The 17100-nt window shown below is 43.0% G+C and overlaps 1 protein-coding gene across 1 annotated transcript in view; it reads left to right on the plus strand.

Annotated features, from left to right (window-relative positions):
* The window catches only part of LOC118559480 (NLR family CARD domain-containing protein 3-like), a 41680-nt gene extending 27114 nt beyond the window's left edge, over positions 1–14566 (plus strand). The window contains exons 3-6 of the mRNA XM_036130190.1: positions 4663–4848; positions 10987–11160; positions 13620–13790; positions 14472–14566. Coding sequence (XP_035986083.1) covers positions 4663–4848; positions 10987–11160; positions 13620–13790; positions 14472–14484 — 544 coding nt within the window. The 3' untranslated portion in view covers positions 14485–14566. The remainder of the gene's footprint in view (positions 1–4662; positions 4849–10986; positions 11161–13619; positions 13791–14471) is intronic.
* The last annotated feature ends 2534 nt before the right edge of the window (positions 14567–17100 follow it).

Consider the following 17100-nt stretch of genomic DNA (forward strand, 5'->3'; position numbering starts at 1 on the left):
CAACGCATGTTATTTGCTGAATTTCTTGAAAAGCCAAAATTATTTTAAAGACGTACTATACCAAAATGGTGAAAGATATGAAAAAGCTGAAACATACCATAATAGCCAAAAGATATCACTACGTTTTAAAAGTTGAATGGCGTTTATAGGTGAAAATAGGCTGAAGCAGTAAGATTCAAAAAGTTGAAATATTTGAAGAATTTGAAGGATTTTCCATTCATTTTCAATGAGAGCAAAAAACGCACAAAAAGTTAAATATTTTAAATATTATAAAAGTTATATTTACAAAAAGACATAGCAGTAATGTCGTGAACGAGCTGAACGTTTTGATATGAAAATAGTTTAAATCGGTTGAAGTATGCAGGAGTAGTTAGATGCCGAAAAACGTACGGAATAATAATCAAGACCTGAAGGAACTTAATAAGTGAGAATGCTGTATAGCATTCTCACTTGATAAAAGGTATCATAAAAATGTGACAATCCCAAAAACAAAAGCTTGTATAGCGACTATAAAATCAACTGACCAGTTGCAGCTACATATTCAGAGCATCTCAGAAATATTTCCATTGCTCTTTAGAAGCTGGGAAATTTTAAACAAACGTTTTTTTTCTGTCATATGGGATTTAGCAAAAGAAGACGCCAGTTTCATCAGTTTTATGGCTGGTTTAATTAAAGTTCCCTTCGGTGTGTGTGTGTGTGTGTGGGGGGGGGGTCGACGCGCGGAGTTTACAAGAGTCTTCATTTTGCACTGGATGACGTTTTAGGTAGAACAAATTTGTGCTACTGCTACCTTTTGTGGCAATGGTGTCACGGCATGTTTGGCAAATTACCGCGTTTTGTTCGACATCCTTCCACTGCCTGAAAAGCTGTCGCTGTCGCCATAGTTCTAGCTGTCTCCATAGTTCTCGCTGTCTCCATAGTTCTAGCTGTCTCCATAGTTCTCTCTGTCTCCATAGTTCTCTCTGTCTCCATAGTTCTCGCTGTCTCTATAGTTCTCGTTGTCTCCATAGTTCTCGCTGTCTCCATAGTTCTCGTTGTCTCCATAGTTCTCGCTGTCGCCATAGTTCTCGCTGTCTCCATAGTTCTCGCTGTCTCTATAGTTCTCGCTGTCTCCATAGTTCTCGCTGCCTCCATAGTTCTCGCTGCCTCCATAGTTCTCGCTGTCTCCATAGTTCTCGTTGTCTCCATAGTTCTAGCTGTCTCCATAGTTCTCGCTGTCTCCATAGTTCTCGCTGTCTCCATAGTTCTAGCTGCCTCCATAGTTCTCGCTGTCTCCATAGTTCTCGTTGTCTCCATAGTTCTCGCTGTCTCCATAGTTCTAGCTGTCTCCATAGTTCTCGCTGTCTCCATAGTTCTCGCTGTCTCCATAGTTCTAGCTGTCTTCATAGTTCTCGCTGTCTCCGTAGTTCTAGCTGTCTCCATAGTTCTAGCTGTCACCATAGTACTCGCTGACGCCATAGTTCTCGCTGTCTCCATAGTTCTCGCTGTCTCCATAGTTCTCGCTGTCTCCATAGTTCCATAGTTCTCGCTGTCGCCATAGTTCTCGCTGTCGCCATAGTTCTCGCTGTCTCCATAGTTCTAGCTGTCTCCATAGTTCTAGCTGTCTCCATAGTTCTCACTGTTTCCATAGTTCTCACTGTTTCCATATTTCTCGCTGTCTCTATAGTTCTCGCTGTCGCCATAGTTCTCTCTGTCTCCATAGTTCTAGCTGTCTCCATAGTTCTCGCTGTCTCCATATTTCTCGCTGTCGCCATAGTTCTAGCTGTCGCCATAGTACTCGCTGTCTCCATAGTTCTAGCTGTCTGCATAGTTCTAGCTGTCTCCACAGTTCTCGCTATCTCCATAGTTCTCGCTGTCTCCGTAGTTCTAGCTGTCTCCGTAGTTCTAGCTGTCTCCATAGTTCTCGCTGTCTCCATAGTTCTAGCTGTCTCCATAGTTCTAGCTGTCTCCACAGTTCTCGCTATCTCCATATTTCTCGCTGTCGCCATAGTTCTAGCTGTCGCCATAGTACTCGCTGTCTCCATAGTTCTAGCTGTCTCCATAGTTCTAGCTGTCGCCATAGTTCTCGCTGTCGCCATAGTTCTCGCTGTCTCCATAGTTCTCACTGTCGCCCTAGTTCTCGCTGTCGCCATAGTTCTAGCTGTCACCATAGTACTCGCTGACGCCATAGTTCTCGCTGTCTCCATAGTTCTCGCTGTCTCCATAGTTCTCGCTGTCTCCATAGTTCCATAGTTCTCGCTGTCGCCATAGTTCTCGCTGTCGCCATAGTTCTCGCTGTCTCCATAGTTCTAGCTGTCTCCATAGTTCTAGCTGTCTCCATAGTTCTCACTGTTTCCATAGTTCTCACTGTTTCCATATTTCTCGCTGTCTCTATAGTTCTCGCTGTCGCCATAGTTCTCTCTGTCTCCATAGTTCTAGCTGTCTCCATAGTTCTCGCTGTCTCCATAGTTCTCGCTGTCGCCATAGTTCTTGCTGTCGCCATAGTTCTTGCTGCTCGCTGTCGCCATAGTTCTTGCTGTCTCATCAACATTAGTAAGCACATGGGTTCGTTGTTGTGTGCGCACGCCAGAGCGCTTTCTGGTTTGGAGGAGGAGCGAGTGATATGTTCACAGCGTGTGGGAAAACCTAAACTCGGAGTGAATTAAATACAGCGGCTCAATCTTGCCATGAAAATGTACACGCAATGGTCTCTCTGTGTCTCTCAGGAGCCCTTTGGCTTGTTCCACTATGTTATGGAGCTGGAACAGAGTTAGAAGAGAAAGATTTCAGCTAACTAGATCCGCTATCATCACACCTCTCAACTTTTAGGGAAAGTTAAGAGTGAGATTATGTTATTTTCCATGGAAGTGGAGATATTTTCCTTTGGTTAAAAAGTGAAAGAGGAGTGTCAACACCTTACTGTCCAGTTAGTGGGTTAAACAGAAAAACACAAAACTGTTCTCCTGTGATTGTTCCAACATACCAAGATTGGCTGATATGAGCAGAATCACGTCTGTTTAATCTCTATTCACAACATTTATGCTCAATATTGCACCTTCTCAACAAGTAAACGGCTCTGTGGTCCATGCCAGATTTCTGAGGAAAATCCAGTTTGCTCAGATTTTGGCTCATCTGCAGAAATTCTGTCTGCTGCAACCAAAACTGCACCTTCCTGAGTCCATTCAGCTGCTGCTTTATTCTTGTAAAATAGATTTTGTTACTAGATAGACCTGCATGAATGGATCAAATGAAACAGACCCCATATGTACAAATAATCACTGAATAAAGTTATAAAGTAGTTGTAAGTTTTTGCCGGCATTATTACACTCCTTTTTTAATCAGAATCAGAAATACTTTAATAACTACAGGTTACTACATGGGTTACTACATACTGGTGCTAAATCTCACTGCAGAAAATGTAAATTATTTAATGGCAATAACATTAGAACCCTGAAAGATGTGCACATCTCTCAGTTCTTCCATAGCAGGACTGCTCCTCTGAAATAAAAATATGCTATACAGCTCTTTAAAAAAATCCATGTTGTAATTTCATGTAATAGGGCTAAATTAGTTTGATCTAAACTAATAAATCTAAAAGAAATGATGCTGTAACTTGATTCTTTTATTAAGCCATGTAGCTTGATATAACCTCAGGTTTTGGACATATATGTTGCTCACAGAGGTCAAGTGAACGCTGCAGCTTTTCAAGCTTTGCGTCTCACTGGTTATTAAGTGACTGTAGAACAAAAACACTATTTGGTAACGTCTGGCACCAGCATAATTTATACTTAATGATAGCGGTGAGGAATTATTGAGGTGGGAGGATTTCCCCCCATTTGTGCGCTGCGTGTCATAAATAAACAGTGAGGAAAAATGCATCAATAAAGAGTGTAAAGGGCTCCTTTAGAGGGAAGAGGAGGAATGATGGTCTGAGCTGAAGCCCCTTCAGATACAAGTCCCTTAAAATGACCCTTAAAAGAGGGCACCTAAATTACATGTAAGGTAATTATGTGCACCTGAATTCAAGCACAAGGTGACACATCAACCCCCCCAGACTAAGTGGAGTTAACGGAGCTCAGAAAGCGTTCATTTAGAGCGTATTTGATCCTGTCTAAAGACACCAGGCTACAGACTTCAGCTGAGATGCTTTAGCAGCTCTAAGAGCTACTTGATGATTTTGTGGAGTTGGATTTCATCATCAACCATGATTGATCATTTAATCATGTTCACCATTAGACTGATTGACTGAAGGTTGTAACTCAGGAAATAATAACTGATTACTGAGGTTCTAATTAAAAGGAAACAGTGATTTTATCAAGTAGCAGCAAACAGAAACAGAGCAAAAGTAAAGCCACCCTCAGCAGCGGTAGCAGCAGCAGCAGCAGTTGCTGCTACCGCTGCTGCTGATAGATTTAGTTAGTTATGTTGTTTTACTCTAGATGATCTTTCTTCATCTTTGTGGTTAAATGAAGCTTTTAACCAAAGCAGAGACACAGCAGCTCTGCAGTAGAACCAAGACCTGAAGAGACTGAAGAGATTCTCTGTGTGGGTCAAACAGGACATTGATGTGAAGAGCAGATGTTCATCTGATGATGACATCACTGTTTAGTCATCATCTTTTAGTCTGTTTATCAGTGTTTATTAAACTGACAACAACTGATCTGATTCTTTCTCTTATCACAGACTAGTGGGCAGTAGTCTCTCAAAGACAGAATGTGAAGTTGTGGCCTCAGCTCTGAAGTCCAACCCCTCCCTGACTGACCTGGAAATAGATCAGATCAGTGATGTAGGGAGAACCTTTGGAGACTCTGAGATGAAGCGTCTCTGTGAGATCCTGGAGACTCCATTCTGTAAAGTAAAGAAGCTGAGGTTGGTTTTATCTTCACAGCTAATTTAATACTTATTTTAATAATTTTGTTCTGACATTTTTTCTTTACACACAACATGCTGTCCAAATGTTTTACCTTGTTAATTATTTATTTTCTTCTTTGATATTTTCATTATTGAACATTTTACATTTAAAATGCTTTGGACTGATGAACAAAAATTAGGAAAATAAGTCAAATGATGTGAATTATTGATGGAGATGTTTTAATTTGATTTGGGAAAGATTTAAATAACAAGATCAGATGATTTAGCTTTATTTTTCATTTCTTTGTCTCATCTTTACTTGAAACATTCATTTTTTTCCCTCCAGAGTAGTGCCAGGATCACATTCATACACATAAACAAGTAAAATAAAAATAATACAATAGCGTTATCTAAAAAATGAATGTTTGAGAAGAACAAAGAGAGAAAATGTAAACTAAATCAAAGCAACGGCACCAGCAGGTTGCATGTTCTCCCTGTGCATGCGTGGGTTCCCTCTGGGTATTCCGGCTTCCTCCCACAGTCCTAAAACATGACTGTTAGCTTAACTGGCCTCTCTAAATTCTCCTTAGGTGTGTGTGTGTGTGTGTGTGTGTGTGTGTGTGAATGGTTGGTTGTCCTGTCCGTCTCTGTGTTGTCCTGTGATAGACTGCTTACCTGTCCAGGTAAAGCCCGCCTCTCAGCCACTGAAAGCTGCAGATAGACACCAGCAGCCCTCAGGACCCCAGCAGGGATAAGCCTGTTGGAAAATGGTTGGATGGACGGCACCAGCAGGTTCCAGCAGCTCAGCTTTGTCCTGAAGCTGCTGTTCTGTTGGTGCAGCTATGAGAGGAACCGTCCTCTTCAGTCTGACAGCTCAATCAGTCAGAACCAGGAGCCAGCAGTGTGGCTATTAAAACTACAGCACAATATTGAAAAGTAAAAAGCTCTACTGCAGCAGACGCTCTCTGGACTCAGCGGTACCGTTCAGCAACAAGCCAACAAGTTTGAGCACCAAGAAGGTAACCAAAGAAAAACTGAAGAATCATCATTTCTATTAGTCTCCACTCCTCCTTCCCTCCTCCTCCTCTCCTTTCCTCCTCCTCTTCTCCTCCTTCTCTCTCCTTTCCTCCTCATCCTCTCCTCCTCTCCCCCTTCTCTCCTCCTTTCCTCCTCCTCTGTCCTTCTCTCCTCCTCCTGGTTCTGATCACAGAGAGACGGTTCCACATGCTGACAATCAGACAGCTGCTGGAGAACGTTCTCCAGAACCACTGGTTCTCCTCCATAGATCTGAAGGACTACTTCCATGTTCCATCACCAAACACAGGAAGTATCTGCGCTTCTCCTTCCAGGGGATTCCCTGTCACTACAAACTCCTGCCGTTGGGTTCCTCTCTGGTTCCACGCACGTTCTCCAGATGCCGCTGCACTCTGCAGGGATGAGAATCCTCTTTTATGTGGACCACCTGCTCTTGCTGGCTCGGTCCAGAGAGGAAGCAGCGGTGCAGACCAGAGCTCTGGCTCCACAGCTGACAGAACTGGGTTCTCCATAAAGTGCTAAAAGGTTCTGTTCTCCATCCCAGCTGCTAGGAGCTAAACTGGGCCACCATGAGAGCCCAGAGCAGACGCTGTCAGCGCTGCTCCGCCGGGTCACACCTCCACACAGTGACAGCTCTGTCCGTCATGCGGCTGCTGGGGATGACGTCAGCGGCCCACCTGCTGCTTCCGCTGGCTCTGCTTCATAGGAGGCGCCTGCAGAGATGCTTCACCTGCCTGCGCAGAGACCCTGTGGCCAGAAGAGGCAGATGATGACTGCAGTCCCTCCGTCAGTGGGAGCCCACCTGGCCCACTGGGGAAACCCCCCCACTGTGTCACAGGGAGTTCCCCTCAGCAGACCTACGTCACACGTCCCGGTGTTCTAGGATGCTGTCAGGCTGGGAGGAACGTGTCTGTCCCAGGTAGTGGCAGAGAAGTGGCCAGACCACATGTCTCTCCACATAAAGGTGCTGAAGCTGACTCAGCATTTTGCTCCTCTGCTGCGGGACCAGCAGCTTCTGATCCACACCGACAACAGGGTCACAGCAGCGGCATAAAGGGGGCGTGGCTCAGCTCAGCTGCTGAAGGTGGCCAGACGGCTGCTGTGCTGGAAACGCACCAATCTGCTCTCCATCAGAGCAGTTTACATCCCCGCGGTCCTGAACAGAGGAGCGCACATCATGTCCAGAGGGAGACTGGACCCTCCATCACCACCTGATCTCTCAGATCTGGAGCAGGTTCTGCAGGCCAGCAGTGGACCTGTTCTCCACACCAGAGAACGCTCAGTGTTCGCTGTGGTTCTCCCTGAGCCTGAAGGAGGATCCTCCTCTAGGAGTGAACGCCTTTGCTCATTCAGGGCAAAGACACACAAGCTCTAGTTAGGAAGACACCAGGAAAAGATGGAGTTTGTTATATAATGCTTAAACATTTAAATTATTTATCTCTAACTGTTATTTTAAAACTGTTTAATGGGATGTGGGAGACTGGGACATGGAAACAGTCAGTTATAATTCCTGTGTTGAAGCAGGTAAAAATGCAGCAGAGCCTTCAAACTATAGGCCTATAGCTCTGACATCTCAATTAGGGAAAACAATGGAGAGAATTGTAACAGAATATCATCTTTTCTAGAAAGTAAACATTTATTGTGTCCTTTTCAAAGTGGTTTTGGTAAAGGGAGAAATACGATGGATGTGGTTCTGTGCCTGGAGTCAGAAGTAAGGAAAGCTCAAAGAAACAAATAAATAGTGATAGCTGTGTTCTTTGACATAGAAAATGTGTATGAGATGATATGGAAAGAGGGATTATTGATTAAATTAGAAAAACTTGGCAAACGTGGTCAGATTTATAACTGGGTTTTAGATTTCCTGTTTGGTAGAGAAATAGAAGTTAGAGTTGGAGCTGCTTTCTCTACTAGATATATTGTTGAGAATGGTAGCCCACAAGGCAGTGTGTGTAGCCCAATTATTTTTTAATATTATGATAAATGACATTTCTGATGAGATAGATGGTAGTATAAGGAAATCTTTATTTGCAGATGATGGGGCTCTGTGGGTGAGGGTCAGAATCTGATATATTATATATATATATATATATATATATATATATATATATATATATATATATATATATATATATTGAAAGTGGAAGGTTGGGTAAATAAATGTGGAAAGTTATTTGTTTTTATAGAAGACATAAGGAAGTTAATTTAAATCTTTATAATCAGAAGCTTGAACAAGTGAATAAAGTGAGGTTTTTAGGGGTCATCTTTGATGAAAAGTAAACCTGGAAACAGCAGATAGAATTAGTTCAAAATAAATGTAAAGAGTGAATAATTTGTTGAGATGTCTCTTTCTGGACAGGAATGGGGAGCTTCAAGAAGTGCTGTTGGCAGTTTATCAGGCTCTCATGAGATCTTCCTTGGATTATGGGTGTATAGCATATATGGCAGCTGCTGACAGTCATTGGAGAAAACTTGATAGTGAACAAACACACGGGTTACCAATATGTTGTGGAGCTTTCAGATCATCTCCTTTAGCTGCTTTACAGGTTGAAACTGGTGAGCTTCCTTTAAGCTTAAGAAGATTGAAGCTAATGTATGTGTACTGGGTAAATCTACAGGAACATAATTATGGTCATCCAACTGAAGCTGTGCTGCAGGACTGTGGGGAACATCATAAATCTGATTGGAACAGCTTTGGATGGATTGGGGACATAAAAGCGCCACATTTGGCTTTGGAGCTTTTATGTCCCCAATACATCTTAAGTTGGTTGCCATCTGCCAATAAAAAACAAAAACAAAAGAAGAAGACTTTTGACTTTTAACAAAAAGTTCAAACAATTAACCAATTTAGTTAAAAACAAGTATCATTTATATAAAATACTTAAATAAGGAGCTTGTTAAATTGAAGTTCTCCTCCCTCAGACAATTCACATAAAATCTTGTTAAAACCCCACAACTGCATAAAATCCTCCATGTTCTGCGTGGCTCTGTGGAAGTGAAACTCCAGCCTAATCCTGGCTTTAACGTTGCACTTCCACAGAGCCACAGCATCAAGGTGAGGTCCTCCCTGCAGTCTGTCTCTACGGGACAAGTAAATAGCCATCTTTGCCTCACTGATTAAAAAGTTCAAAAGTCTGGCCTTTGGCTTATTACTTTTATTTTGGCACACTCCTCCAATAAATAAAGAAGTAGTAAAAACTGTGCCAAAAAGACTAAAAACATTTGTTAAAAGGCTAAAAACGGTCTTTAGTCTGATGCAGTCCATAAAAACATGAAAAACATTTTCACACAGACTGCAGAAAGGACACTCGTTTAAAACAGCCCGATTAATAACGGATAAAAACGAGTTTGTGGTGATGGCCCCATGTAAAATCCTCCATTGGAGATCAGCAGTTCTCTTTTTAATTGGAGGCTTGTATAAAGTCCTCCACTGGGGTGCTCTACCAGCAAGTCTATCAGTCCACAGACAGACTGGGCAGTTCTGGAGGTGTCTTTGAGTCATTACTGTAGAGCAGACTCCATAAACAGTTTTCTGGTCTATAGTTAATAAAACCATCTTCTGTGGGTCCAGGCTGGAGAGCAGAGGTCCACTTTGCTCCAGGAAACCAGGATCCAGGATCAGGCCAGGAAAGGAGTCCATGGGGTCTGGTTGGCTCTGTCCCTCACAGTAGTCGTAGAGCAGAGCGTTTCTGTTAGCATTATTCATCTGGACCAAGGTTCCTTTTTAGTTTATTATTTGCTCTTTGAGAGAAGCCACCACTGAGTTTGGTCTCCATGTTCACAAGCATAGAAACAGGCCTGCAACGTAGGGTTAGCTTGGGTTTGACTGGCTTTAGCTTTAATTAATAAGCATTTAAGCAAATATTATAGAACTGGAATCTCAGATTGACATCCTGAGGGTTTTTATTTTGCTGTTTTATGCAGAGAAGTGATTGTTACTTGTCTTTATTTAAAGGTCCTAAAGTACATTTATTTTATTCACCTTTTTATTTTCCTAAATAAAGGAGGGGGGGATTGTTAACACTTTATAACTTGTGTCAAATGGTGATTTAGTCTGTGCCTCATTATTCCAGTGTTCAGTGTTTAGTGCTAAAACCTAATACCATGCATAGATCTGTAGTCCACATTTGCACTGCAAGTTTGCTGGTTCAGATCCCACAGGCTCCTGCCGTGGGTCCCTGAGCAAGAGCCTTAGAGCAAGAATGCTCCGGGGCACCACCCAGTGGCAGCCCACTGCTCCCTGAGGGACGGGTTAAATGCAGAGGACACATTTCATTGGTTTCCAAAGATGTGCTGAAAAATGCAGATGATTCTTATTTAGTCCAAAGCTCTGAGCTGCCCTCAGGTCTTCAGGAAGGCTGATCCACAGCTGAGGGCCGCAGGTGGAGAAAGTCTCCTCATGGTAGGTTCTAGTTCTCACAATGAGCCAGCAGATACACAGAGACCCACTGAGAACAACTGAGCCAGGATGATGGAGAACATGTGAGCCCAGCAGCAGAACATGGGACCCATGTTCAGTGATCAGGGACTGAAGGAGCAGAACTTAAACCAGACGCCATGTTTCCTTAGAGAAAAGCCTCCGTGCAGGCTGCTGCTTTAGCTTGAAGATGAATCCAGAACAATGTGAGCTGAAACTCTGTTAAATGATCCATGTTTAGAACATTCTGACTCTGAGAACCACTGTTCTAGCAGAACCCTGAGCCAGACTAGAAGACAGCAGCATTTTAAAAAGACGCCAGAGCCATCAGACTTAAATATCCAGCAGCAGCAAGTGATCATGGATGGATTTATGTTCAAGTAGAGTTTATTGTTGGCTGCTAATCTCCAAGCTCCAGTGCCCCCCCCCAACCCTAACCGCAGAACATCTTCATCACCAGCCACCACTGCTGAGAACCACACCTAGATCTGAACCTTCACACGTCATGATAACATGTTCTGGTTCTACTGGCTTTAACTCTTTAAATGAGTTCTACTGGATCACATATCAGACATCAGTTCATCATGTTTCTGGGACTTTTACATTCAGGGACATTCATTTTCTACATTTTATCATTTATTTGTTCATGTTTCAGTTTTAACCTGCATCCTAGTGGCTTCAGCTCACATCTTTGATTCTTTATTCAGATTGTATAACTGCAGTTTGTCAGAGATCAGCTGTGATCATCTGGTATCGGCTCTGAAGTCCAACCCGTCCCATCTGACAAAACTGGACCTAAGTGGAAACAACCTGAAAGATTGTGGAGTGAGGGAGCTAAGTCATTTCCTCCAGACTCCCCTCTGCAAACTACAGAGACTGAGGTCAGACTCCATGTTTTAGTTCTGATATCTGTGATTTGAAAGTTGTGTTGACACTAAACTGCAGACATCTGGCTGATATTCTACTGATCCACACTGAGGATCTTCATGGTAAAGTCAGCTTTCTTCTTTGCTGCTCCAATTAAAGTTTTCTTTTTCTAACTTCCTGTCAGAATTTATTCAATAATCAGCAGAAAACATGAAACAATGAGCTGAATTGCAGTTTAGAGTTGCAGCTTTTATCCAGAACTGAGGAAGAGGAAGAGAGGAGAAATAAAATACTGATGTTTCATTTATTTGAAGGTTTTTAATCTCTTTAAACCTTCATCAGGTCAGTTTTTCTCCATTTTCTACAGGATGATTTTAAAATAATTGAATAAGTGGATATAATTGAGCTGAAAACCAAAGTTCAGATCTTCTATTGTAATAAATCTTTGCTGAGTTTGTTCCTGGACTTGGAGCCAGTTTTTAATGTTGTCTCTCTGTGTAACTGAGTCTGAGCCCTGATCTCAGGTCAGAAGCGGACAGCATTGGGACCCCCAGTGTGTAGAAATGCCCCTCATGTGAAGAGGCTCAGAGGGGATTCAAGCCAGTTTAGAAAAGTGAATTTCAGCTCCTGGAATCTGTTTGACATGAACAAATCTATAATCCCTGATTGATGCTTCAGCACTTTTAGAAGCTCTGCAAGGATTTTACTGACTAAAACACTCAGACACAACATGTTACAGTAGCAGGTTCTGCTTCTGGGAGCTTCAGCTCCTAAAGTCAGTTTACATGAAATATTCTCCATGACATCATGTTTTTATGGCTGTGGAATCATTAAAATAGTTCATTTATCTGCATTAATCTCCATTTGTTCATATTTGCTCCACATTTGCTGCTGACTTGTTTGTTTTCTGTGAAACTTGAATAATTTGGCTGCAGAAGCTGAGTTTGTATTGATGGAGCTGCTGGTGGAGCTGACAGAGGTGAAGAGCTGAATTCAGCAGGGCTGTCATTTAGAAAGCTTGCTGACATTAAATGGAGCTGAAATGTGCGTATGCCACTTTCCACCAGAAGTTAGGATCTGTAAAAATTAACTTAGGGGAAAATGTGTGGTCCTCATGCCAGCTCTGACCCAGGCGTACGCTCATTTTGGAGACAGGGAAACTGGAGACACAGATGGTGAAGTGGTGAATTACAGCCAATCTGCATGAGGATTCCTCTCAGATGTTCACTTTCACTCCATATCAGACTTTAATCAGAGATCATCTTGATCAGAAGCATTAAAACCTCAGTATTATTCATTCTGCTGCTGGTGACTCTTAAATCCATCTGGGACATTTCAGATAAATCTAAATGCCCATAAGCCATCTCTAATCTTAAATCAAAGTCTGACATCTTCTCTGGGTTTTCTACCTTTACATTCCTCTCTCCAATCATCACCAGGGTGACGTGTTCCACAGATTATTGTGACCAGGTGAGCAGCAATCACTTTAATTGCTGCAAACAGTCAAACACGCTTGTGCGTAATCCTGCTGGCTAGATGCATTGGCACTGCTGGAAGACCGTGCAGATGAAGAATTGAGGAAACGCGCTTTCAGGGATCAAAGATTTCCTGGCCAATAATGAGGACTGGCCAATATCCTGCTTCTGACTCCCAGCATGCATTGTGCTGTTCCCCACAGGGGAAAGTGGCTCTACCTCCCTGTGAGGAGCTGAAAGGCAGCTCTCCACCCCAGAGAGCAGAGAAGGAGGCTTTCTGTTCACACCCAGGCAGTGCTCTCCTTTTTAGGGGGGGGGGAGTAATAATGGTGGGGAAACCTCTCTCCTCTGAATGTGGATCTGAACCCACAGCCACTGGGGAATTTCAGCACGGAGCACAGCGTGGTTTACTTTTTAACAACTTATTTTAACAGCTTCTTAACAACTTGTTTTAATGTGGACAACATCTGAGCTTTTACCTCAGATTTCCACATTTAATAAACACCTCTCTGGGAAATTTTCCCAACGTTTCTTTGCTTTTTCTCTGTGGCTGCCACGTCACCATGATGAAAAAATGATCAGCTGACACATTTTCTATCTGGGCGTGTAGAGGGCAGAACCTGAGCCAGAACCTGGTACCAAATGTATCGCTACAGCTGGGATCTAGAAAGGAAAATGGCTGCTGCTGTGCCTTAGCATGGTTTGAGTCATCTGAATATTTTTGCCATACTCCATTTTCTTTTTCTTGGCGTTCACTTTTAGTACGGATTCCACACAAAGTTTCTAAATGAGAGCCAGGACTGTAAAAACTGCTAAACAAGTTTTAACTGTTGAAAGTTCTGATATTGTTGATTGTTGAAGAGCTGAAGTCAGCAGGTCTTTATTGAAGCAGCAGCTTGTTGTCATTAATATTAATGAGAGTTCTTTAACTAGTTGTGTTGGACTGTTAGAACCTGCATCCTGGTGGCTTCAGCTCACATCTTTCATTCTTTATTCAGATTGATAGGCTGCAGTTTGTCAAAGATCAGCTGTGATTATCTGGTATCAGCGCTGAAGTCCAACCCGTCCCATCTGACAGAACTGGACCTGAGCTACAACAACCTGAAGGAGTCAGATGTTCAGCAGCTGGAGGATCTTGTAAAGAGTCCAGACTACAAACTGAAAAATCTGTAAGTAGATGGTTGGAGTGAGTCCAGCTGCTGTCAGCAGAACTGTTCTGAACCCAGTTGGTACCAAAGCAAAGATCCAGTGTTTCCAGTAAAGCTGCAGCTTCTCAGTGGGAGGAGAATGGTGACAGGCTTCCTGATTGGACACAAAGACAACAATGAGCCAATCAGAGGAGCCAGCAGCTTGTTGTGTTCCTGTCTTTGTGTCCATGTGAAGATGACTGTTGTTGTTGTTGTGTTCATGTCTCCAGGAAATGCAGCTGGATTCCAGCTGACAGCCTTCCACCATGTCTAGAGACAGTGGTCCTCATTCATCAAGCTGAGGAGCATCAGATCTGATCTCAGACTCTTTGTTCTCTCATTTCAACAGCAAACAGCTGATCAGTTTCATCTTAGTCACAGCTCTGAGATCAGTGACTGCAGCCTGCAAATCACTGATTTCACAGCCCATCATTACATTTAGTCACCATGTGGTCTTTCTACAGAGCAGAAGCTCTGCTGAAGTCCACTCAGCACATCTGGACACGTGTCCTTCTCTCACTAGTTTCATCCAGATGTGTTAAGGGACAGCCTCCATGTTTCTTAGTCAGCTGCTGTTTCAGGAACAGATGAGATTTTCATGTTCAGCTTCTAGAGGCTGAAACACTCACTGATCTCCTCTGTTGCTCCTTCTTCTCTCTGCAGGAGGTGGAGGTGATGATCTTAGTGGAGGAGAGCAGCTGAGCTGTCCTGATGATCCAGAGGTTGAAGCTGCAGCAGTTAAAGAGACTCTGACTGGATCCTGATGATGAACTCTGACCTTAGAGATGTTGATCCTGTTTATCTGATCATGTCTGTCATTTAGTGTCTGATATAGGGTAGTTCACGTGACGTCAGCGCTACATCCGGGTCCCGCTGGTAGGCAGAAACAGGACTGTTCTCGTCTACTACATGACAAAACGGGTGATTTAGAGTGTACTTTTAGTTAGTTTATTTTTGGAATTTAAACAATGCCTACGACTTGTTGTGCTCCCGGTTGCACACAGAGGCATTCCAAATCGTTGGATGTACGTTTCTGTCGTTTACCGAAGGAGGAAGGACGAAGAAAAAAATGAAAAGAGCGCAGGCAGACACTCCCAATGGACTGGGGGAGCCATCATAGTACGACAGAATTTGCAGTCTACACTTCATCTCTGGTAAATACAACTTAATTCTGCTCTAGTCATTGTTCTACTTAAATAGCGGCGGAGGGGAGGTGGCGATCGCTAGACGGGGCCGGGGGAAGCGGCTGCTGCTGCTGTAGCAGCCGCTTCTCCGGCCCGCTTCTCCGGCCCGCTTCAGCGGCTCCATTACGCCCCCGTTCACGGGACTTCTGTGTTTACGCTGCAATGTCGCCGACACCCCCACCCATTTTAACAAGACAAAAACACCAAAATAATCCGTAGTGAACAATGTTTTTTTTAACCTACCAGGCAGGTGTTCCTCACTGCTGAGACGCGGCCTGTGTCTGACGCCGCTTTGTGCTGTTGCACAAACGTGTGAACATCCATCCATCCATTTTCTGACCGCTTAATCCCTCATGGCGTTGCGGGCATTGCTGGAGCCTTTTTCCCGATATAAAATAATTGTAGCCGTCCAGTGGTTTCAGGGGCTTTCATGCTCTCTCGTCTGTACTGGACTGTCGTGTTTATAAGGCAGCTGTATATGTCGCGGTACAGAAAACTTTGCCAGCATTTCACAGACTCGCTCCGTCCCTTCAGGCTTTTGCTGTGTGGATCTGGCAATCTGATACCATCAACCATCAACTTACTCTTAAAACGATCTTGTGATACGTTATCTAAAAAAGAAAAATACGTGGAGAACTCATCAGTTTCTCTGTTTGCGTCCGCGATTGTGTTCGCCTTTTGCCTACCAGTCCGGCGCGCATGCGCGAAAAACCCACATCAAAACAATAACAATGAACTGGTCTATTGTTTGTCTCTGTGGACCAATGAGGATGAAATGAAAACTAAGCTGCATTTAGTGGCTCCATGGAGTTTTGATCTGAATCTGATGAAACTGCAAAGTTGATCTTTTTTCTCTCTGCTTCATTTTCAGCCTGTAACGCAGAAATCTGAAATAAAGCTTAACTCTAAAGTTTTCAGGCTGTATGTTTGCTTCATTGTGATGCAGTTTCTGGAGGTTTTTTAGCATATTTCAGATGTTTTCTGCAAATGTTTGGGCAGCTCTGGTCCTTTTATCTGTTGCTGCAAACAGCTCAGTGAGTAAATGATGGTTTCTTCAATTAGAGGATGAAGCTTTTCTTCATGATTTTACATCAAATCTTTTTATTTCCTTCTTTCTGAAGGTAAAATCTAAAAGTGAGTAAGGATAAAGTTTGATCTGCTCCAGCTTCTCCTTAGGTGAGCATGTAAACACTTTCTGCAGTAGCTCAGACACTTTCAGATCTTCTTTGGAGGATTTTCTCTGTTCTTCCTGCAGAACGATTCTGGTTCTGTTGGATCTGTAGTTCATCAGGCAGCTCTGCTCTGCTGAGGTCAGAACATAGATTTTAATCCTGTTTAGGGACTGTGGGGGTAAAACCTTCACCTGCAGCTCCTCATGAAGTTCTCTGTGGACGTTGGAGAAGGAAGAGATTTTCTCTTTTCATCAGAATTTCAAACATGAATCATTTCCTTTTTTTCTCGTTTCCTGGACATTTCAGACGGACCAGAACCAGAATCTGCTCTACAGAACCTAGATCCTCAGATCGTCTCCCTGTTACATAAATAATTTAGAACCTGAGAAAGACGACATCTGGCATCCCACCAGACATGCAGAAAGATAGAAAATCATTTTTAGATGTGTTGAATTTTAAAGTTAAGTTGGGTTAAAATGAGGAATTATTAAAATGATTCATGCATCAAACAGGGATTACTAGATTTAGTCAGAACTGAGTTTAAAATCAGAAGTTTAACAAGTTATCTGGATCCGTTGTTCCAGTTTCTAGCTTTAAAACATCCATTAGAACCAAAGATCAGCAGGTGGTGTCTCACTTGATTCCCACTAAAACTTCCTGAGTGGAAATGAAAAGCTGGACTGTCAGTTAGGCCGTGGGCCAGAATCTGTACGGTGACTTTTCGTATGAACTGTCAGGGGGCAACTTTCTTGCACCGGGATAAGTTGCTACACATAGCAGTGATCTCAAAACACCAATGTTCCCACGTTTTCACTTGCACATTAAGAAGTTATAGCCGATAAAAAATCTAAACTGTGGCGCTCCGGTCCAAGAGGTCACGTGATTCGATTTTTGCTGCTCAGCCAATCCGATCGCTGTATTGTCAGCTGAGCGAGT

The sequence above is a fragment of the Fundulus heteroclitus genome, unplaced genomic scaffold (assembly GCF_011125445.2).
Source record: "Fundulus heteroclitus isolate FHET01 unplaced genomic scaffold, MU-UCD_Fhet_4.1 scaffold_293, whole genome shotgun sequence".
NCBI lineage: Eukaryota > Metazoa > Chordata > Actinopteri > Cyprinodontiformes > Fundulidae > Fundulus > Fundulus heteroclitus.